The 21,987-nt window shown below is 45.7% G+C and overlaps 2 protein-coding genes across 3 annotated transcripts in view; one reads left to right on the top strand and one right to left on the bottom strand.

Annotated features, from left to right (window-relative positions):
* The window catches only part of TSKS (testis specific serine kinase substrate), a 29,762-nt gene extending 17,000 nt beyond the window's left edge, over positions 1 to 12,762 (bottom strand). The window contains exons 1-7 of the mRNA XM_033962300.1: positions 12,137 to 12,762; positions 2,953 to 3,163; positions 2,565 to 2,663; positions 2,393 to 2,476; positions 1,146 to 1,229; positions 465 to 856; positions 156 to 341 (exon numbers count right to left, since the gene is read on the bottom strand). Of these exons, the coding sequence (XP_033818191.1) occupies positions 156 to 341; positions 465 to 856; positions 1,146 to 1,229; positions 2,393 to 2,476; positions 2,565 to 2,663; positions 2,953 to 3,163; positions 12,137 to 12,321 (1,241 nt within the window). The 5' untranslated portion in view covers positions 12,322 to 12,762. The remainder of the gene's footprint in view (positions 1 to 155; positions 342 to 464; positions 857 to 1,145; positions 1,230 to 2,392; positions 2,477 to 2,564; positions 2,664 to 2,952; positions 3,164 to 12,136) is intronic.
* A 922-nt stretch (positions 12,763 to 13,684) lies between these two features.
* AP2A1 (adaptor related protein complex 2 subunit alpha 1) overlaps positions 13,685 to 21,987 on the top strand; it is a 44,704-nt gene continuing 36,401 nt past the window's right edge. Inside the window, exon 1 of one of the 2 annotated variants that reach the window (XM_033961052.1) lies at positions 13,685 to 13,849. In XM_033961052.1, the coding sequence (XP_033816943.1) occupies positions 13,783 to 13,849 (67 nt within the window). In that variant the 5' untranslated portion in view covers positions 13,685 to 13,782. The remainder of the gene's footprint in view (positions 13,850 to 21,987) is intronic. The other variant, XM_033961053.1, reaches the window with a different exon arrangement.

Here is a 21,987-nt window from a genome sequence, read left to right on the forward strand (position 1 = left end):
GAATATGTATAAACGCCATTATATGCAAATTTCTTTCATGCATATTCATTGTGGATATCTTGAAAACCTGACTGGCAAGGGGGTACTCCAGGACTGAGTTGAGGAACACTGCACTATGTCAGCTCACTTCTCACTCCCCTCTACAGTGGACATACTTAGTGGAGACATTATCTGTGTTGGACTGCAGTTCCTGAAGACTCTGTATGATCAAGACTTGCTCCATCTGAGCCCGCTCCCACTGGGGCAGGAAGAGGTCAAAGCAGCTGCACAAATGGGTAATGATCCTTAGAACTTCGTTGTGTGATAGGATCTCCTTATGATGTCTTTCCTCCAGGCCCTCCCTGCCAAAGAGTAAGAGAGAGAAAGTATCAATGTAGCTCTTTCCTGCCAACAGAGAGAGAAAAACAGCATTACTCCAAGTAAACATGATGACCCCCTACTCTTGCATATAAAGCCTTTAGTACCTGATCTGATTCAGGGTGGATGTCAGCATCTTGATTTCCTCTATCCCAGGAATTACAGCTTCCGCGGCTGGCTGTATTCTTTGGGTCTCTAGCTCACATGAGTGCTGTAGACCCACAATGGAGGTGACCATCAGGGATATGGCCTTACTTAGCGCCCCTGTCCAAGCATCCTCTGAACTGGCTGTGGCTCTCGGCAGGCCTGCAGGGCTGAAAGGTATCTCCTTGGTCCAAGCATCCTCTGAACTGGCTGTGGCTTTCGGCAGGTCTGCAGGGCTGAAAGGTATCTCCTTGCTGTATGTTGCAGTGTCGGCCGTTTTTGTTTCCTGCTGCTTACTTTCTTGACTTCCCAGCTCATGCTGCCTCATCTCTTCCTGTAAGGAATTTAGCTTCTCCTGGGGAATGAGGAATGAGTAGAACATCACTGGATATCCTAGGAGCATGCCTTCACACCATAGCTATTCCAGCCATGGGCTCCCTACACTCTACACCTCACTGCTACATATGATAACCATGACACACAGATGACAGCAATGTGCAGGCTTGGAAGAAAGCAGATACTGAACCATTCAGGCTTCTCAGAAAAGAGATGCAGTGATGAGAGCAAGAGAGGATATTGTTACATAGGTAATGTCAACCAAGGCTGAGGAGAACTGACTTTTACCTCCATCATGGCCCCCATACCTCCAGGATAAGGGAATTATCCTTTAGCATGCTGACCTTCTTCTCAGCATCTTCTACTGATTTTGACACTTTCTGACAGGTCTCCTGTGCACAAAAGTAAAGATGAAAGGCCAATAAGTCAGAATGTATCAGGTTTAGCAGAATGGGGAATAACTTAATGCATCCTTTGATTAGTCATGTCCTAGTGAAGGTGATTCAGTAGATGTGTATTTTGGAGACTTATTTTGACTCATGGTTGACTTTAGATGAGCAAATTTCATGAGAAGTTACAATCTTGCTTTGCTAGCTTATGCCTTTTACAACGCACAAGACTATTCTAAAGATTTGACCTCCAATCTTGCAATCTCTCCAATTGTTACCAGTGGAGAAGTAGATTATGTTTAAGAAGCTGTGTATGATCTTAAGGGTGGTACAACGCAAGCTACATCAGAGGTATCTTCAATCCTCTCAACTGTCATGTGTTCCATCTTGTGTCCTGTGTAAAGCATCGGGCAACAAACACCTGCTTTCTTAGGTGCCTAGTTCTGGGATGATTTACCATTGGACATTCGACCGGAACTTGAGATTCTACAAACTGACTAATGCTTGGCTGTCTAACCTATGATCAGATGCTGGAGGTAGTGGATTCTATGGCAGTTCATGGATGGTAGTTTTTCAGTCATTTTTTTTAATTTTATGTTGGGGATTTGGATTTTAAGGAGATTCTTAATGATGTTTTTGCTGTTTTATGTAAATGTATCATACCTTGAATATTTAATAAGGCAAATATCAGAGCTTCCCAAACTGGGGTTCACGACCTGGGTAGGCTCTCCATAGGTGCCTAATTCTGCGTTCGGGAGGGGGGTGTCACACAATTTTATTTGGCTGTGATCAGTAGTTATAGCCTCCAAAAGATTGATAAGTACAGTTATATCTCTCTGTATAGGGTATATACTTTCATTTTATAGTGTCAGGGCTCAGTCTTAGTCTGGGTTCCCACTCTCAACCCATTTCATGGCTACAAAAGACCTTTGCCCCTATGTGGCTTTGCTCAAATAGTCCTTGCACACAGCCACTGCTCCAGCAATGGAATCCAACCCTTCTCCAAAGAAACTCAATAGAACCCAACTGTGTACCAGAGAGACTCTATTATCTGTACACCGATCCATCACCTTACACACACAACTTCTTCAATGGGAACCAAGCCTGCCTTGGAAAAGACCGTGTACACATAACTTTTCCAACAGGAAGTCAACAGCATACAGTACCTCCAGTTTATTGCAGTAAGCTTCCAACTCCTCAGCTTCCTGATGTCTCAGCTCCAGATTTTCACACAAGGCTGCACATTCGCTCTGTAAAAAGATGCACGCACTCGATGATACAGGAAGAGGCATCGTAGCAGTGTGAGATCCAGAGGAGTGTGGGAGCTAAAGCATATACCTCCAAGATTTTCATATGTTGGTTGATGTTGGCAGATCTCTTCGTTAGGTCACTGATAGAGTCTTTGGCTTTCATCAGACGTTCACTTAGGCCTGTCTCCTGCAGAGAAACCAAAAGCCTCTAACATAGTGCTTCATAGCCAGGATAGGGCTGTGAGTACAACAAAGCTAGTTCAAGCACTAGATTCTGAAAGGCACAATATGTACAGGATCCTTATACTGAAGAGTTTTCTAACAGCAGCGTAGACTTTGCTTTAGCTAATAAGAAAACTGTATATTAATGCAATACTGAGAGAGAAGAACAAATACTGTCAAAATAGGTGGTGGAGGACATGTTGCATGCAATAATCTGATCAGCGGCAGCCCTGAGCTCTTAGTTCCATTCTTACCATGGCATTCTCCTCTTCAGAATCTGGCTCTCTCTGCAGAAAGGCCACCAGATTTTCACTGGCTAAACCCAATCCCTCTTCTGTAGTCTCGCTCTCTGGGGTCTCATTGTCCACCTCAGCTAGATTCAGGGCTGACACATTGGTGCAAGCGGAGGAGCGCTTCAGCTGCAGGTGCCACTGCATGGAGTCATCGGCCTTGCAGGTCTCCACCCTGAAAGAGGAGGCAAAACAATGGGAAAGGTCTCTTCAAGCATCCAGTTAGAAGAGCAACTGACTAGGATCAACTGGGATATATAGGACTGACGGGATCTCAAGAAATTATTAAACTTGATCCTTGTATTAGTAGGTAAAGGACATCTGCCTCTTGTTTGGCCTGGAATTAAGTGCAATGCAGCTGTGTACCTATATATCTCTTTAAAGGAGATGAGAGGAGTATGTTGAGATGAACTCTTCCTATGTCTTTGCAAGCAATGTACATAGAGGGGTTGGACAGAGAAGTCTGTCTACTTAAAGATGTGCAACACATCTAAGAGAGGTCGAGGAGCCATTGGATGGTAGATGAGATTCAATTCAGACAAGTAAAGTCATGGTATTTGAGCTGCAGAAATTTGTATAATTTTCTGTTTCCTATGTTTGACATATTTTTGGATGAATGTCTTCAAAAAAGCAATAAATCCTTATAAATAAGAAGGACATAGTGGGGGAAACTGATAATCACAGCAAGTCAGTAGAACAGTGTGATGTGATGGCCAACAGCAGAAGGCTAGTGGATATCCAGCACCGAGCACTATCTAGACACTGAACAAAATCTTTTGTCTATTCCTTCTCTAAAAATTATCAATACTAGGAGACAATATATCTTCTCTTGTACGGCACCGCAGACATGGAACGCCCTCCCTATGTTTTTACGGGAGGAGAAAGAGTTTCTAAAATTTAAAAACGAATTAAAGACTTTCCTTTTTAGAGATGCATTTGCAAGTTAATTTTTAATCTTATTACTTTGCTTATTTTAATTCCCCTATAATGTCTTATTACCCATTTGTACTCTCCTTTGATGTTTCTTCTTTACTTTACAAATTGTATTTCATCCCTCCTTATCTTGTGTTAACAATGTTAATTTTTAGTTTTTTAAGTTTATTTATTAATTGTATGTACTGTTTTGTTACCTAATCTATGTAATTTTTTTAAAAATGTTCACCGCTTAGAAACTTTGTCTAAGGCGGTTAATCAAGCCACCCAATAAACTTGAAACTTGAAACTTAAAAGGGTCCTGGATTTGATATTTTACCTCTCTGTGGTACAACCAAAATGCTTTGTATTTATTAGATGCAGATATTTTTCTCTGCAAAACAAAGAAAAATCCAACAGGTCAGCAGTAAAAAGCGAACACCAAAATCTAGGAAAAGACTGCAGAGTGGAATGTACAAGGTACAGGAATCGGTAAAGTCTATACAAAATTGTAATCCATAAAAATGGCTCTCATATACATGGAGTACGGACCCAACACGGTCCGTGTTTCGGAGAAATAATAATAATAATAATAATTTATTCTTATATACCGCCATACCCAGCGAGTTCTAGGCGGTTTACATCAGTTAGATTAGGATCTGCGTTGACAGCAGATTTACAGCAATTTATCAGCAATATAACAAATTTAACCGAACTTGATAGAGGAGGGAGGGAGATTGGGGGAGGTTGGGAAAAGAGGAGCTATCGTGGAGGAGGGTAAGAGCAGGGGGCGAATTAGGGGGGCGAAGAGTAATGCACAATGGGGGTTCCTTAGGGGTCATGTTCACTAAAAAGGTAAGTTTTAAGTGATTTTCTGAAGCTGAGGTAAGTGGGGGCCTCGAGTATCATTTGGACAAGCCATGAGTTCAGCTTGGCTGCTTGGAAGGCGAAGGTTTTGTCTAGGAATCTTTTGAGGTGACAAAGTTTTAGCGAAGGGAAGGCAAACAGCTGAATTCTACGGGATTTCTTGTTTGAGTAGTACCGGTTAAAATGAGGATTAATGTAACATCGAGAAGAACCATTTACCGATTTGTAGCAGAAGCAAGCGAATTTAAAGATAACTCTAGATTCGAAAGGCAGCCAGTGAAGTTGGTGGTAAAAGGGGGTGACATGTTCCCATTTCTTTAGGCCGAAGATGAGACACACGGCGGTATTTTGGATTATTTTTAGTCTCCTAGTAGTTTTCTTCGTGGCTTTAAGGTAAATGATGTTGCAGTAGTCAAGAATGCTGAGGATGGAAGATTGTACAAGTAGGCGGAAAGAAGTGTCGTCAAAGTATTTTTTTATGGTGCGTAGCTTCCAGAGAAAGGAAAAGCTTTTCCTGACCGTGAGGTCAGTGTGGTTTTCTAAGGATAAGTTTTTGTCGAGTGTGACTCCCAGAATTTTTAGGGTGGGTTCGAGGGGGTAAGTTGTTCCTTTCAGTTGGATGGTAGTATCCTTGATTTTGTCATTGGGGGTGGCTAAGAAGAATTTTGATTTGTCGGGATTGAGTTTCAGTCTGAAGGATAGCATCCAGAGTTCAATTTGGTTGAGAGTGTTTGTAATGTGGTCAAGTAGTTCTTGTGAGAAATTGGTTAGGGGGATAGTTATTGTGATATCATCTGCGTATATGAAAAATTTGAGCTTGAGGTTATGTAGGAGGTTACCTAGGGAGGCCAGGTAGATATTGAACAGAGTGGGTGATGGGGGGAGCCCTGAGGGACCCCGCAGGTGTTGTCCCAGCTGTATGAGAGGGAGTTGCTTTTGAGAACCTTGTAGGATCTGTTTCTAAGGAATCCCTGGAACCAATTGAGGACCTGGTCGGAGATGCCGATGTGAGCCAGGCATTCTAGTAGAATGGTGTGGTCGACCAGGTCGAAAGCACTGCTCAGGTCGAGTTGTATAATCAAGGCACTTGAGCCTTGACTAAAGAGCGAGTGGAGGTGGTCCAGAAGAGAGGCTATGATGGTTTCAGTGCTATGGTCTGCGCGGAAGCCTGATTGATAGTTGCATAGGATGTTAAATTTTTCTAGGTATGTGGCGAGTTCCGTCTTTACCAACCCTTCTGCTATTTTGGTAAATAGGGGGATGCCTGTGATCGGTCTATAGTTAGATGGGGAGTTTGGTGATTCTTTCGCGTTTTTTATGATTGGTGTGATCATAATCTGACCTTGCTCAGGAGGGAAGTTTCCTGTGGATAAAAGGAAATTGATCCATGTCATCATGTTTGCTTTGAAGTGGGGTGGGGCGGCTTTCATGATGTTTGGTGGGCATGTGTCCAATTTTCAGAAGGAGTGTGAATATTTATCGTAGTAGGTATTAAAGTTGTGCCAGTCGATTGTAGCAAATTGTTTCCAGCTTAGGTCTGTTCTGGTTCCTGGGTCTGGGTTAGGTATATTCGGGTCTGGGAGAATGGGGAACAACTCCAGGGGGTTGGGCCTAGTGGGTAATGTTGATCTTAGTTGTTGGATCTTGGAGTTGAAGAAGTCTGCCAGGGTGTTGGCAGTTAGAGTGGATTCTTCATGTGTATTAGTGAGGGTCTCGGTGTTATTTAGGTCATTAACCAGTTTGAAGAGGTTACTACTATTGGTTTTGATATTACCGATTTTGTGGGAGTAGAAATTTTTCATTTGTGAGGTTTTTGTAATTTTTTAGTTTTTGTCTCCAGGTCAATCTATGTTCGAGGGTTCCAGATTTTTGCCATAGTCTTTCTGCTTTTCTTAGATCCTTCTTTAATAGCAGCAGTTCTGGATCGAACCAGCCCTCGTTGTTAGTGGTTCTTATTCTGCGGGTTTTAAGGGGAGCAATCTCGTTTAGTATGGTAGTACTATCCTTGGTCCAGGTGGCCATGAGTTGATCTATTTCTTCGGTTGGAGTGGAGTTAATTTTGAAACGAGACCAAAATTATGTTGGGTCAATCTTTCCTCTGGTGGTGTGGGATTTGGTAGTTCTAGTATTAAAGTTTTTGGTGGGTTTGTGTTGGCATCCAATGGTGAAGGTACACAGACGGTGGTCAGACCAAAGAGAGTCTGACCAGTTGCCTTGTTTCCAGTAAAAAGTGGGATTTGTTAGTTCCTTGGAGGAGAGAGTCACCAGGTCTAACTGATGACCTCTTTGGTGGGTTTTGATAGGGGGGTGTTTGTCATAGCCTAGTTGGGTGAGCAATGACCAAAAATCAGAGATTTCTGGTTGGTCGGTTAGCTCAAGATGGATGTTAATATCCCCACATAGTAGGTTGTAAGGACTTGTTAATGAATTTGTTAGTAGGGTTTCAGCGAAGTCCTCTTTGGTCATGGTCCATTTTTTTTGGCGGGATATAGAATAAAGTGATGGTTAGTGCTAAGGGCAGTGATTTTGATGTAAGAGAGATGGTGAGAATTTCTGCATTGGGCGAAGAAATTGTATTGAGAGTGGTATAGTTTAGTTGGTCTCGGAAGATTATTGCAAGACCACCTCCTCTTCCCCAAGTTCTAGCCAGTGAGAGAATCTTGAATCCTGTGGGTAGACAATCTTTAATGATGATGTCCTTGTCAGATAACAACCAGGTTTCTGTGAGAAGGACAAAGTCGGGGTTAGTTTCAGTCAGCCAATCTTTGATCAAAGTCGATTTATTCCTCATAGATCTGATATTTAGGTAAAAGCCAAGTAAGGTTTGGTGGTTGGTGTGGTCAATTGGGAAGTAGTGGGAGTAAGTCAGTTTTTTTAGAGTTCGTGGTTTTTTTGCGTGGGGTTTGGTCGGTTTGTGGGGTTGCGGGGGAATAGTGGGCAGATTGATGTGTGGGTGGTCTTGTGTGGTGTGGAGAGTGTAAGTAGGGATTTTGGGTTTTACTGATCGGTATGGTGTGAAGTGGATGGGAATGGGGGATGCGCTAGAGTTGTCTGCATTGCAGAGCCTAGTGGTGAACAAGTAGATTAGTAGTAGCGCATTGGAGTGTGCTAGGCCAGGCCATTGCGGAGGGCTTGTCAAGCCGCAATGGCTGAGGTTTTGGCGCTTGTGGAGGGGCGCTGGATGGGTGGAGGATGGCGCAGTGTGCTAATGGAGCGTTAATTCTCTTGTCTTGTTGTTTGGTTGATCAGGGGTAATGCAAAGTGGAGAGGATTGTTTGAGGGAAACAGGTTTCATAGGACGGGATCTATACAGATAAGTCCACAGTTGTATCATACAGTAGTATCGAACAGAAAATTTGGTGCAATTAGATCAGTATCAAAATAATGCAATACAATTTATGAGTTATTATTATTATTATTATGTTCTTATATCCCGCCATACCCAAAGAGTTCTAGGCGGTTTACATCCATTACATTAGGATCCGGTCTGAACCCGGATTTACAAAAATTTTGTCGGAATTGCAGGTAGCGTGGAAGGAAGCAAAGTAGTTTTAGCACAGGTTTATCGTAGTTGGGTGAGAAGATAAAATGGAGGGTGTGGGAAACCAGAGGAGGGGGGGGAGAGGGAGGTGGGGGTGGGGGGGTTGGAGTGTGTGCGGGGGGTGAGGATTAAGGGTCTTGTTCGCGGAAGAGGTGTGTTTTGAGAAGTTTTCTGAAGTCTAGGTAGGTCGGGGCCTCTAGCATCATTTGGGCTAGCCAAGGGTTCAGCTTGGCCGCCTGGAAGGCGAAGGTTTTGTCGATGAATCTTTTGAGCTGGCATGATTTTATGGAGGGGAAGGTAAACAACTGGATTCTGCGGGATTTCTTGTTGGTGCAATACATGTTGAAATGTGGGGAGAGGTATTTTGGTGAGAGACCAAATACTGTCTTGTAACAGATGCAGGCGAACTTGAAGAGGACTCGGGATTCGAAGGGTAGCCAGTGCAGTTGGTGGTAGAAGGGGGTGATGTGTTCCCATTTGTTCAGGCCGAAAATTAGGCGGACAGCTGTGTTTTGAATCAGTTTTAGTCTTCTGGTGATTTTCTTTGTGGAGCTTAGGTAGATGATATTGCAATAATCCAGTATGCTGAGGATAGAGGATTGAACTAATAGTCGAAATGCAGTGTCATCGAAGTATTTCTTTATGGTACGGAGTTTCCAGAGTGCTGAAAGGCCTTTCTTGACAGTGAGGTCTGTGTGATTTTCTAGGGATAGATGTTTGTCAAGCGTGACTCCTAGTATTTTTAATGTTTGTTCGAGTGGGAAAACCAATCCTTTCACCTGGATTGTGGTGTCTTTGATTTTGTCTTTGGGGGTGGCTAGAAAGAATTTTGTTTTGTCTGGGTTGAGCTTTAGTTTGAAGGAGAGCATCCAGAGTTCTATCTGGCTGAGTATGCTAGTTATGTAGTTGAGAAGATCCTGGGATAGACTGGTTAGAGGGATGACAATTGTGATGTCATCTGCATAGATGAAGAATTTGAGCTTAAGTTTGTGAAGGAGGTTACTGAGGGAGGCGAGGTAGATATTGAATAGGGTGGGGGATAAGGGGGAGCCTTGTGGTACACCGCAGGAGTTCACCCAGCTGTAGGAGAAGTTGTCATTTTTGTGTACCCTGTAGGATCTGTTTCGTAGGAACCCTTGGAACCAGCTGAGTACCCGGTCGGAGATTCCAATGTGGGCCAGGCATTCCAGGAGAATAGTGTGGTCAACTAGGTCAAACGCACTGCTTAGATCAAATTGTAAGATCAGGGCGCTGGAGCCCCGACTGAAGAGTATGTGCAGGTGGTCTAGTAAGGAGGCGATGATGGTCTCTGTGCTGTGGTCCGTGCGGAAGCCCGATTGATTGTCGCTTAGGATATTGAATTTTTCCAGGTATGCGGAGAGTTCTGCTTTTACTGCCCCTTCCGCGATTTTGGTGAATAGTGGTATGTTAGCTATTGGTCTGTAATTGGAAGGTGCGTTGGAAGAGTCCTTTATGCTTTTTATGATTGGGGTTATTAAGATATGTCCTTGTTCTGGAGGGAAGTTTCCTGCGGATAGTAGGGAGTTGACCCATAGTAGCATGTTAGCTTTGAAGTAGATCGGAGCCGTTTTCATCACATTTGGGGGGCAAGTATCTAGTTTGCAGAAGGATTTGGTGTATTTGTTGTAATATTTGTTGAAGGTTTTCCAGTCGATTGTGGTAAGTTGGTTCCAGTTTAGGTCGGATCTAGACCCTTGGTCTGGTTTAGCTATGTCGATGTCAGGGAGGATGGGAAAGAGCTCCAGGGGATTGGTCTTGGTGGGTAGTGCTGATCTTAGTTTTAGGATCTTGGAGTTGAAGAAATCCGCTAGGGTGTTGGCGGTTAGTGTTGAATCTTCCTGGTTGTTAGTGAGTGTTTCAATGTTGTAAAGGTTATTGACGAGTTTGAAGAGGTTGCTGCTGTTGGATGTGATGTTTCCAATTAAGTGTGAGTAGAATTTTTTCCGTTTTTCCTTGGTAAGGTTTTTGTAGGTTTTTAGTTTGAGTCTCCAGGCAGTTCTGAGTTCCTGGGTTCCTGACTTTATCCATAGTCTTTCTGACTTTCTGAGGTCCCTCTTTAACAGTAACAGCTCTGTGTCGAACCATCCCTCCTGATTTGTGGTTCTGATGTGGCGAGTTTTTAAAGGGGCTATTTCATTTAGGATGTTAGTGCTGTCAGTGATCCAGGCGGACATGAGTTGATCTATTTCTTCGTCTTGTTTTATGTGGGTGTCATAGCGAGACCAGAATTCCTCTGGGTCTATCTTTCCTCTAGTAGTGTGGGTTGTGATGTTTCTTGTTTTGTTGTTTCTTGAATGTTTTTGTTGGCAACCCAAGGAAAAGTCGCATAGTCTGTGGTCAGACCATAGGGAGTCTGTCCAGTTGGCTTGTTTCCAGTATATTTTTGGGTCGGTTAGCTCGTTGGAGGAGAATGTGACCAGGTCTAGCTGATGGCCCTTTTGGTGAGTTTTGGTTGGGGGGGGTTTGAAGAAGCCTAGTTGGGAGGTGAGTGACCAGAAGTCGGCAACTTCTGGTTGGTCCGCTTGCTCAAGGTGGATGTTGATGTCTCCGCATAGAAGGTTGTAAGGACTTGTTAGATAATTAGTTAGTAAGGCGTCAGCGAGGTCCTCTTTGGCTAGGGACCATTTTTGGGGTGGGATGTAGAATAGAGTGATAGTTAGCGAGGAGGCAAGGGATTTAGAGGTGAGTGAGATGGTTAATATTTCTGCGTTGGGAGAGGATTTGGTGTTGAGTGCCGTACAATTAAGCTGATCTCTGAAGATTATTGCTAGGCCTCCTCCTCTTCCTCGAGTTCTGGCCAGGGAGAGGATCTTGTATCCTGCGGGTAGGCAATCTTTGATTATAATATCCTTGTCTGATAGTAGCCAGGTTTCGGTGAGTAGTATGAAGTCGGGGTTGGTATCCGTCAGCCAGTCTCTGATTAGAATGGCTTTGTTCCTCATGGATCTAATGTTTAGGTAAAAGCCTAGTAGGTTCTGGTGGTTTGGGTGGTTGGCTGGGGCATAGTGGGAGTAGGCCAGTTTTTTTAGTGTTCTAGGTTTTTTTGAGCTGGGTTTGGTGGGTTTGCGGGGGGGTGGAGGATTTGGGAGCCGTATTAGGCTCAAACCGACACTCCTTCCTTGGGTCCGGAATATCTGATGTATCAGGACAGTCATGTGGAGAACAACATTGTAATATAAAATAATCAAAATTTATGAATCGGAGGCAAGAAATTCTCCTGGGCTAACGCACAGGGTTGGTACTGCTACTGAAAGTGACCCTAGTGAGCTCACAATCTAAGTTTAATACCTGGGGCAATGTAGGACATTTCTGGAGTATTTGCCGCAAAACAGGATTTTGTAATTTGCTGTTTGGCAGGTCCTAGAGGGAGATATTCTGAGAATTCCATACTGTAATGATAAAGGTCACAGAATGAACCTCCCAGGGCACAAGCCAAGTACTATGGTGAGCATCGACAATAAATTTGAGAGACAGAGACTCCTGGCTTCGGAGTGAGGTTCATTCCTGTCATTGTATGTGCAAAACTAGCCCATTTTGAGAAATTGCCCCTGAGCCACAATCAGGAAACATTCATTCATATAAATGTTTGTGAGTATGTGAAATTTCTTCTAGTAGTAAGAGAATTCAGAAAAGGTGTGAGGAGTAATATCAGGGATCAGCACAGAAGATCCTCACTGGTGAAGAAGGGAGGGGTAAGCCTCATGGGGTTTGTGATGTGGTACCATAATTGAAACTGGGCTGAGACAGGTCAGGCCTTGTTCTGATCCAATGTTATGTAGTCATATATATACACCGCCAACCTCTTACCCATGAAAGGAGACAGCTTTCTTTCTCTTAACAAACATTCTGAGCTTGTCCATCTTTGGCTGGGGTTCGGCGGTTGGTGGTACCTCCGGTACCTCCGGAAGCAGCTTTATTTCGGTGCATGGCTGGTCCCCTATCTGATTAATCTCCTGGCACTGCCAGATTGTCTTGAAGACAACCGGTGTCATTCTTGTAAAAATAGAACTGATTCCTCTCTCCTCTGATTAAACACAAAAATAGCCAGTTTCCCAATCCTGTGTATGTATACAAATGAGGTTTTCCTAGAAGTGGCATGATGGGGTTCTTAATGATGTCACAATGTATGAGGTCATAGCCAGTGATCACATGATCTTGCCTTCACTTTTCCCGGCTCTGACATCACTTGAAAATGAATGAAGAACTTATTAAAATGCGGCGCGAGGGAGTACAAGCTTTTATTGACTGCGCATGATAAGATCTTTATCCAAATTGTTAGAGCCTGCTTCTCTGAACATTTTGATCCACTCTCTTGTAATTTCATGTATCAATTATTGTAATGCCCTCTACAAAGGCATAACAAAAAAGGAAATAAGAAGACTCCAAATAGTACAGAACACTGCAGTAAAAATTATATTTAACGCAAAAAAATATGACCATATTAACCCTCTTTTATATAAAGCTCACTGGTTACCAATAGAACACAGAATCACCTACAAAATCCTTCTATTAACATTCAAAACCAGAGAAAATAACCAGCCAGAATTCATTAATAATCTTCTTATCCCTTATAATCCAACAAGGACTTTAAGATCTACAGCTCAAAACCTCTCTATCCCATCACTGAAACATATAAACACAATGAGGTCTTCAATTTTTTTCTGTTAGCGCCCCCTCTCTCTGGAACAGTATCCCGAATTACCTACATGAAAAATCAATTCTTATAGACTTTAAGACGAAGTTAAAGACATTTCTCTTTCTTGATGCTTTTGAACCCTAACTGTCCTTTTAAGGACGCCCTAGAACCTAGAAGGATTTTACCATTAGCACCCCTCCCTATTGTTTTTTTTCCTTACATGTTTCCTTTCTCCTTGCTTATTATAGTTCTACCAATGTTCCCTCTAATTTTTCATAGGCTGTGTGTGCATCTGTTGCAGTATTACACTCATTGATGTTTCTTGTGACCTTGGCAAAGCCACTACACCCATCTTGTTGCATAACCGGATGGAAAAAGTGGTATTAAGCCTTGAAATTCAAGGGTGGAATTGGGGGCCTTCGTTTACATTCAGATGGCTCTTGGCAGTTGTGGTTTATTCAGTAACCAAGACAAAAAGAGCAGAGCGTGCTGTGGACTGTGCCCCCCCTCCCAGTCCAATGATGCAGTTGCAGTTGCAGTCCCCCCACCCCATGCATCTTCCAACTCAATCTCCCCCGGGCTCTCAGTCCTCCCACGTAGCGCGCGGGCTAATGGCTCAAGAGGGGGCGGGGCTTCGTGAACGGCCAGCTCGGGATTCCCTGTGCGGGATGACGTGCTTGACTCTCGGAGGCGTGTCCAACGGGAGGGCGCGCTGGTTGCGTGTGACGTCACCGCCACTCCTTGCCCTGCTGCCCGAACTGGTGCGGCCCCGCTGCCCGCGCTTCCGCCCCGCTGCGCCGCCGCCTCCGTCGCCATCATGCCGGCCGTGTCGAAAGGCGACGGGATGCGCGGCCTGGCCGTCTTCATCTCCGACATCCGCAACTGTGAGTAGGGACGAGGGAGAGGGAGAGGGAGAGGCCTTCCGGGGTCTTAGACTCTGTCATGCTGTGTGTCACTCTCTCAGAGACAGCCCTGAACACTCTGTGTCACTCTCTCAGAGACAGCCCTGAACACTCTGTGTCACTCTCTCAGAGACAGCCCTGAACACTCTGTGTCACTCTCTCAGAGACAGCCCTGAACACTCTGTGTCACTCTCTCAGAGACAGCCCTGAACACTCTGTGGCAATCTCCAAGAGACAGTCCTGCACTCTCTGTGTCACTCTCTCAGAGACAGCCCTGAACACTCTGTGTCACTCTCTCAGAGACAGCCCTGAACACTCTGTGGCAATCTCCAAGAGACAGTCCTGCACTCTCTGTGTCACTCTCTCAGAGACAGCCCTGAACACTCTGTGTCACTCTCTCAGAGACAGCCCTGAACACTCTGTGTCACTCTCTCAGAGACAGCCCTGAACACTCTGTGGCAATCTCCAAGAGACAGTCCTGCACGCTCTGTGTCACTCTCTCAGAGACAGCCCTGAACACTCTGTGTCACTCTCTCAGAGACAGCCCTGAACACTCTGTGTCACTCTCTCAGAGACAGCCCTGAACACTCTGTGGCAATCTCCAAGAGACAGTCCTGCACTCTCTGTGTCACTCTCTCAGAGACAGACCTGAACACTCTGTGTCACTCTCTCAGAGACAGCCCTGAACACTCTGTGTCACTCTCTCAGAGACAGCCCTGCACACTCTGTGCCACTCTCCAAGAGACAGTCCTGCACTCTCTGTGTCACTCTCTCAGAGACAGCCCTGAACACTCTGTGTCACTCTCTCAGAGACAGCCCTGAACACTCTGTGTCACTCTCTCAGAGACAGCCCTGAACACTCTGTGGCAATCTCCAAGAGACAGTCCTGCACTCTCTGTGTCACTCTCTCAGAGACAGCCCTGAACACTCTGTGTCACTCTCTCAGAGACAGCCCTGAACACTCTGTGGCACTCTCCCAGAGACAGCCCTGAACACTCTGTGGCAATCTCCAAGAGACAGTCCTGCACTCTCTGTGTCACTCTCTCAGAGACAGCCCTGAACACTCTGTGTCACTCTCTCAGAGACAGCCCTGAACACTCTGTGTCACTCTCTCAGAGACAGCCCTGAACACTCTGTGGCAATCTCCAAGAGACAGTCCTGCACTCTCTGTGTCACTCTCTCAGAGACAGCCCTGAACACTCTGTGTCACTCTCTCAGAGACAGCCCTGAACACTCTGTGGCAATCTCCAAGAGACAGTCCTGCACTCTCTGTGTCACTCTCTCAGAGACAGCCCTGAACACTCTGTGTCACTCTCTCAGAGACAGCCCTGAACACTCTGTGGCAATCTCCAAGAGACAGTCCTGCACTCTCTGTGTCACTCTCTCAGAGACAGCCCTGAACACTCTGTGTCACTCTCTCAGAGACAGCCCTGAACACTCTGTGTCACTCTCTCAGAGACAGCCCTGAACACTCTGTGGCAATCTCCAAGAGACAGTCCTGCACTCTCTGTGTCACTCTCTCAGAGACAGCCCTGAACACTCTGTGTCACTCTCTCAGAGACAGCCCTGAACACTCTGTGTCACTCTCTCAGAGACAGCCCTGAACACTCTGTGGCACTCTCCAAGAGACAGTCCTGCACTCTCTGTGTCACTCTCTCAGAGACAGCCCTGAACACTCTGTGTCACTCTCTCAGAGACAGCCCTGAACACTCTGTGTCACTCTCTCAGAGACAGCCCTGAACACTCTGTGGCACTCTCCAAGAGACAGTCCTGCACTCTCTGTGTCACTCTCTCAGAGACAGACCTGAACACTCTGTGTCACTCTCTCAGAGACAGCCCTGAACACTCTGTGTCACTCTCTCAGAGACAGCCCTGAACACTCTGTGGCAATCTCCAAGAGACAGTCCTGCACTCTCTGTGTCACTCTCTCAGAGACAGCCCTGAACACTCTGTGTCACTCTCTCAGAGACAGCCCTGAACACTCTGTGTCACTCTCTCAGAGACAGCCCTGAACACTCTGTGGCAATCTCCAAGAGACAGTCCTGCACTCTCTGTGTCACTCTCTCAGAGACAGCCCTGAACACTCTGTGTCACTCTCTCAGAGACAGCCCTGAACACTCTGTGTCAATCTCCAAGAGACAGTCCTGCACTCTCTGTGTCACTCTCTCAGAGACAGCCCTGAACACTCTGTGTCACTCTCTCAGAGACAGCCCTGAACACTCTGTGGCAATCTCCAAGAGACAGTCCTGCACTCTCTGTGTCACTCTCTCAGAGACAGCCCTGAACACTCTGTGTCACTCTCTCAGAGACAGCCCTGAACACTCTGTGTCACTCTCTCAGAGACAGCCCTGAACACTCTGTGGCAATCTCCAAGAGACAGTCCTGAACACTCTGTGTCACTCTCTCAGAGACAGCCCTGAACACTCTGTGTCACTCTCTCAGAGACAGCCCTGAACACTCTGTGGCAATCTCCAAGAGACAGTCCTGCACTCTCTGTGTCACTCTCTCAGAGACAGCCCTGAACACTCTGTGTCACTCTCTCAGAGACAGCCCTGAACACTCTGTGGCAATCTCCAAGAGACAGTCCTGCACTCTCTGTGTCACTCTCTCTGAGACAGCCTTGAACACTCTGTGTCACTCTCTCAGAGACAGCCCTGCACTCTATGTGTCACTCTCTCAGAGCAGCCCTGAACACTCTGTGGCACTCTCCAAGAGACAGTCCTGCACTCTCTGTGTCACTCTCTCTGAGACAGCCCTGAACACTCTGTGGCACTCTCCAAGAGACAGTCCTGCACTCTCTGTGTCACTCTCTCAGATACAGTCCTGCACTCTCTGTGTCACTCTCTCTGAGACAGCCCTGAACACTCTGTGTCACTCTCTCAGAGACAGCCCTGAACACTCTGTGGCATTCTCCAAGAGACAGTCCTGCACTCTCTGTGTCACTCTCTCTGAGACAGCCCTGAACACTCTGTGTCACTCTCTCAGAGACAGCCCTGAACACTCTGTGTCACTCTCCAAGAGACAGTCCTGCACTCTCTGTGTCACTCTCTCTGAGACAGCCTTGAACACTCTGTGTCACTCTCTCAGAGACAGCCCTGCACTCTCTGTGTCACTCTCTCAGAGACAGCCCTGAACACTCTGTGGCACTCTCTCAGAGACAGCCCTGAACACTCTGTGGCACTCTCTCAGAGACAGCCCTGCACTCTCTGTGTCACTCTCTCAGAGACAGCCCTGAACACTCTGTGGCACTCTCCAAGAGACAGTCCTGCACTCTCTGTGTCATTCTCTCAGAGACAGCCCTGCACTCTATGTGTCACTCTCTCAGAGACAGCCCTGAACACTCTGTGGCACTCTCCAAGAGACAGTCCTGCACTCTCTGTGTCACTCTCTCTGAGACAGCCTTGAACACTCTGTGTCACTCTCTCAGAGACAGCCCTGAACACTCTGTGGCACTCTCCAAGAGACAGTCCTGCACTCTCTGTGTCACTCTCTCTCAGACAGCCCTGAACACTCTGTGTCACTCTCTCAGAGACAGCCCTGAACACTCTGTGTCACTCTCCAAGAGACAGTCCTGCACTCTCTGTGTCACTCTCTCTGAGACAGCCTTGAACACTCTGTGTCACTCTCTCAGAGACAGCCCTGAACACTCTGTGTCACTCTCCAAGAGACAGTCCTGCACTCTCTATGTCACTCTCTCAGAGACAGCCCTGAACACTCTGTGGCACTCTCCAAGAGACAGTCCTGCACTCTCTGTGTCACTCTCTCTGAGACAGCCCTGCACTCTATGTGTCACTCTCTCAGAGACAGCCCTGAACACTCTGTGGCACTCTCTCAGAGACAGCCCTGAACACTCTGTGGCACTCTCTCAGAGACAGCCCTGCACTCTCTGTGGCACTCTCTCAGAGACAGCCCTGCACTCTCTGTGTCACTCTCTCAGAGACAGCCCTGAACACTCTGTGGCACTCTCCAAGAGACAGTCCTGCACTCTCTGTGTCATTCTCTCAGAGACAGCCCTGCACTCTCTGTGTCACTCTCTCAGAGACAGCCCTGAACACTCTGTGGCACTCTCTCAGAGACAGTCCTGCACTCTCTGTGTCACTCTCTCAGAGACAGCCCTACACTCTCTGTGTCACTCTCTCAGAGACAGCCCTGAACACTCTGTGGCACTCTCCAAGAGACAGTCCTGCACTCTCTGTGTCACTCTCTCAGAGACAGCCCTGAACACTTTGTGTCACTCTCTCAGAGACAGCCCTGCACTCTCTGTGTCACTCTCTCAGAGACAGCCCTGAACACTTTGTGTCACTCTCTCAGAGACAGTCCTGCACTCTCTGTCACTCTCTCAGAGACTGCCCTGAACACTCTGTGTCACTCTCAGAGACATCCCTGCAGAGTGTGTATATGTGTTACTCTCTCAGAGTCAGTCCTGTACTCTATCACTCTCTCAGAGACAGCCCTGAACACTGTGTGTCACTCTCTCAGAGACAGTCCTGCACTCTCTGTCACTCTCTCAGAGACTGCCCTGAACACTCTGTGTCACTCTCAGAGACATCCCTGCAGAGTGTGTATATGTGTTACTCTCTCAGAGTCAGTGCTGTACTCTATCACTCTCTCAGAGACAGCCCTGAACACTGTGTGTCACTCTCTCAGAGATTGTCCTGCAGAGTGTGTATGTGTGTCACTCTCAGAGATTGCTCTGTACTGTGTCTGTGTGTCTCAGAGATAGCCCTGCAGTGTGTTTATGTGTGTCACTCTCTCAGAGACAGCTTTGCACAATGTGTTACTCAGAGACTGTCCTGCAGAGTGTGTATATGTGTCACTCTCTCAGAGACAGCCCTGCACTCTCTGTGTCACTCTCTCAGAGACAGTCCTGCACTCTCTGTGTCACTCTCAGAGACATTCCTGCAGAGTGTGTATATGTGTCACTCTCTCAGAGACAGCCCTGAACACTGTGTGTCACTCTCAGAGATTGTCCTGCAGAGTGTGTATGTGTGGCACTCTCAGAGACTGTTCTGCACTGTGTCTGTGTGTGTGTGTCTCAGAGACAGCCCTGCAGTGTTTTTATGTGTGTCACTCTCTCAGAGGCAGCTTTGCACACTGTGTTACTCAGAGACTGTCCTGCAGAGTGTGTATTTGTGTCACTCTCTCAGAGACTGCTCTGCAATGTGTCTATGTGTGTGTGTCTCAAAGACAGCCCTGCATAGTGTGTATGTGTGTCAGAGACTCACCTGTATGTTTATTACTATCTCAAAGTCTTTTTCTCCGTGACAGTCCTACTGAGTTTGCAAGAGTCTCGGTGACAGTTCTGCAGAGAGTGTGTGTATCTCTCCCTGTTAGTGACAGTCTTGCAGTGTGTATGTATTTCTCTTAGAGAAACAGCCTCACAGTGAGAGTGTGTGCATGTGTTTGTCTATGTCTCTAAACAGGTCCTGCAGTGTTTTTTTTCTCTCTCTCTTTCTCTCTCTCAGAGACACTCTCAGTGACAGTCCTGCAATGTCCCTGTCTCTCTGTCAGAGACAGTCCTGGAGTGTTTTTATCTCTCTTTCAGTGACAGTCTTGCAGTGTGTCTCCTACCAGCCTGTTTGGGTTTCCCTCATTCCCCCTTTCTTCAGCCCCTCTTTTCTAAGCTTCTCTTTGAAGGTGGGATAGGCGGTGACTTTCCATCTACTTATTGTGTAATTTTTGGTGCTAGTATTCCTTTTCGCTCTAGCATCCATTTTGCGCTGCATTGTCGGTTCACAGCAAACACAGGTTGTTGTTTTTTATCCATTTATATTGTGGTTTGTTGTTTAACCTTGCTTACCATGGACCCCTGAAGAAGGTGTGTTTTCCGAAACATGGACAGTGTTGGGTCTATTGGTTTGTAAAGAGGTGATGTTGGTTACTGCATTTTTTTTTTTTTAATTCTTTATTCATTTTTAATCTTTCAACAAGTGTACAATATAAGTAATACATAGATTTACTAACAACACTTGATAAATCTATCAAGATAATAACAAATGTATATGTATCTAAACCCTTCTCCCCCCCCCTCCCTTTCCATATTATTTTCTTACCGCATTTAATATTGGGTAAAATAAACAAGGCCTGCATCTTGTACATACTGTCTGCATTTTTGTTCTTGTTTTTGTTTACTGCCTCTGTATTGCAGACTCTGTTGGATTTCTTTGTTTGTTTGCTAGTGTTCATTTGAACATGTGGAAATAAGTTTGTTGGCCAACTTAAAGGGTTTGCAATGCTTTCACTTCTCTTCTTCCCCTTTAGCTGATGGAGCATTGCTACAAATGTTTGGGTATCTTATGATCCTTATAATGGGTCTGTTTCTGTTCAAGGATCTGCTGTGTTAAATTAAAACCATCAGCAGATTCATGTGTTGCTCTGGGGAAAAACTTGGACCTTCTAGCCTACACTGAGCAATGTTTAACAGAAAATGTTCTGGTAACACTCATGTAGTTGCCTTTTCAACACATGTCTCTGCTTCTTTTGCAGCAGGGAGGAAGATAAAGGGTAGTGAAGGTGTTATATAACTGTATCCAATTTTAACAATATTGTTGTTGTTAATTTGGAACATAGATTCAGCATTCCCACTGCCCAGAGGAGACTTGGTTCTCAGCCTCTTGCCATAACCAGGCTATCACCTTTTGCTAAATCTTTTAGAAGGTGGAATTGGAAATTTGATTTCTTTACAAGTACCACACTTCTTTCAGCCCATCCTTTACCAGCACTAAATTTTTGGACATCTTCATTAAAATTCAGCAGTCTCTCTTTAGAGAATGACACGGGGACATCATTTTTCCCTGTCCCTACAAATAACTGTAGGAAACCATCCCGTGTCATTCTTGAGTGTCTATCTCAACCTCAGTCGTTCTACACCAGCGTTCTTCAATGCAAGGCTTGAGGGTCAGTGGCTGGAAGCCATCCCGTGTCAATCTTGAGTGTCTATCTCAACCTCAGTCGTTCTACACTAGCGTTCTTCAATGCAAGGCTTGAGGGTCAGTGGCTAGAAACAATCCCTTGTCATTCTTGAGTGTCTATCTCAACCTCAGTCGTTCTACACCAGCGTTCTTCAATGCAAGGCTTGAGGGTCAATGGCTGGAAACCACCCCGTGTCATTCTTGAGTGTCTATCTCAACCTCAGTCGTTCTACACCAGCGTTCTTCAATGCAAGGCTTGAGGGTCAGTGGCTGGAAATCATCCCGTGTCATTCTTGAGTGTCTATCTCAACCTCAGTCCTTTTACACTAGCATTGTTCAATGCAAGGCTTGAGGGTCAGTGGCTGGAAACCATCCTGTGTCATTCTTGAGTGTCTATCTCAACCTCAGTCCTTCTACACAAACATTCGTCAGTGGCTGGGCCCATTCATACTCTGATTCTTCCCTCTCTCCTTAAAGAATGACATGGGAATGGTTTCCCATGTTAACTACGGGAAACCATCCTGTGTCATTCTTGAGTGTCTATCTCAACCTCAGTCCTTCTACACAAACATTCGTCAGTGGCTGGGCCCATTCATACTCTGATTCTTCCCTCTCTCCTTAAAGAATGACACGGGAATGGTTTCCCATGTTAACCATGGGAAACCATCCCGTGTCATTCTTGTGTGTCTACCTCAACCTCAGTCCTTCTACACCAGGGGTCTCAAAGTCCCTCCTTGAGGGCCGCAATCCAGTCGGGTTTTCAGGATTTCCGCAATTAATATGCATGAGATCTATGTACATGCACTGCTTTCAATGCATATTTATTGGGGAAATCCTGAAAACCCGACTGGATTACGGTCTCAAGGAGGGACTTTGAGATCCCTGTTCTACACTAACATTCTTCAATGCAAAGTTTGAGGGTCTTTAGCTGGAAACCATCCTGTGTCATTCTTTAGTGTCTATCTCAGCCTCAGTCCTTCTACACAAACATTCGTCAGTGGCTGGGCCCATTCATACTCTGATTCTTCCCTCTCTCCTTAAAGAATGACATGGGAATGGTTTCCCATGTTAACTACGGGAAACCATCCTGTGTCATTCTTGAGTGTCTATCTCAACCTCAGTCATTCTACACCAGCATTCTTCAATGCAAGGCTTGAGGGTCAGTGGCTGGAAACCATCCCGTGTCATTCTTGAGTGTCTATCTCAATC

This window comes from Geotrypetes seraphini, chromosome 10, assembly GCF_902459505.1.
Source record: "Geotrypetes seraphini chromosome 10, aGeoSer1.1, whole genome shotgun sequence".
In the NCBI taxonomy this organism is placed as follows: domain Eukaryota; kingdom Metazoa; phylum Chordata; class Amphibia; order Gymnophiona; family Dermophiidae; genus Geotrypetes; species Geotrypetes seraphini.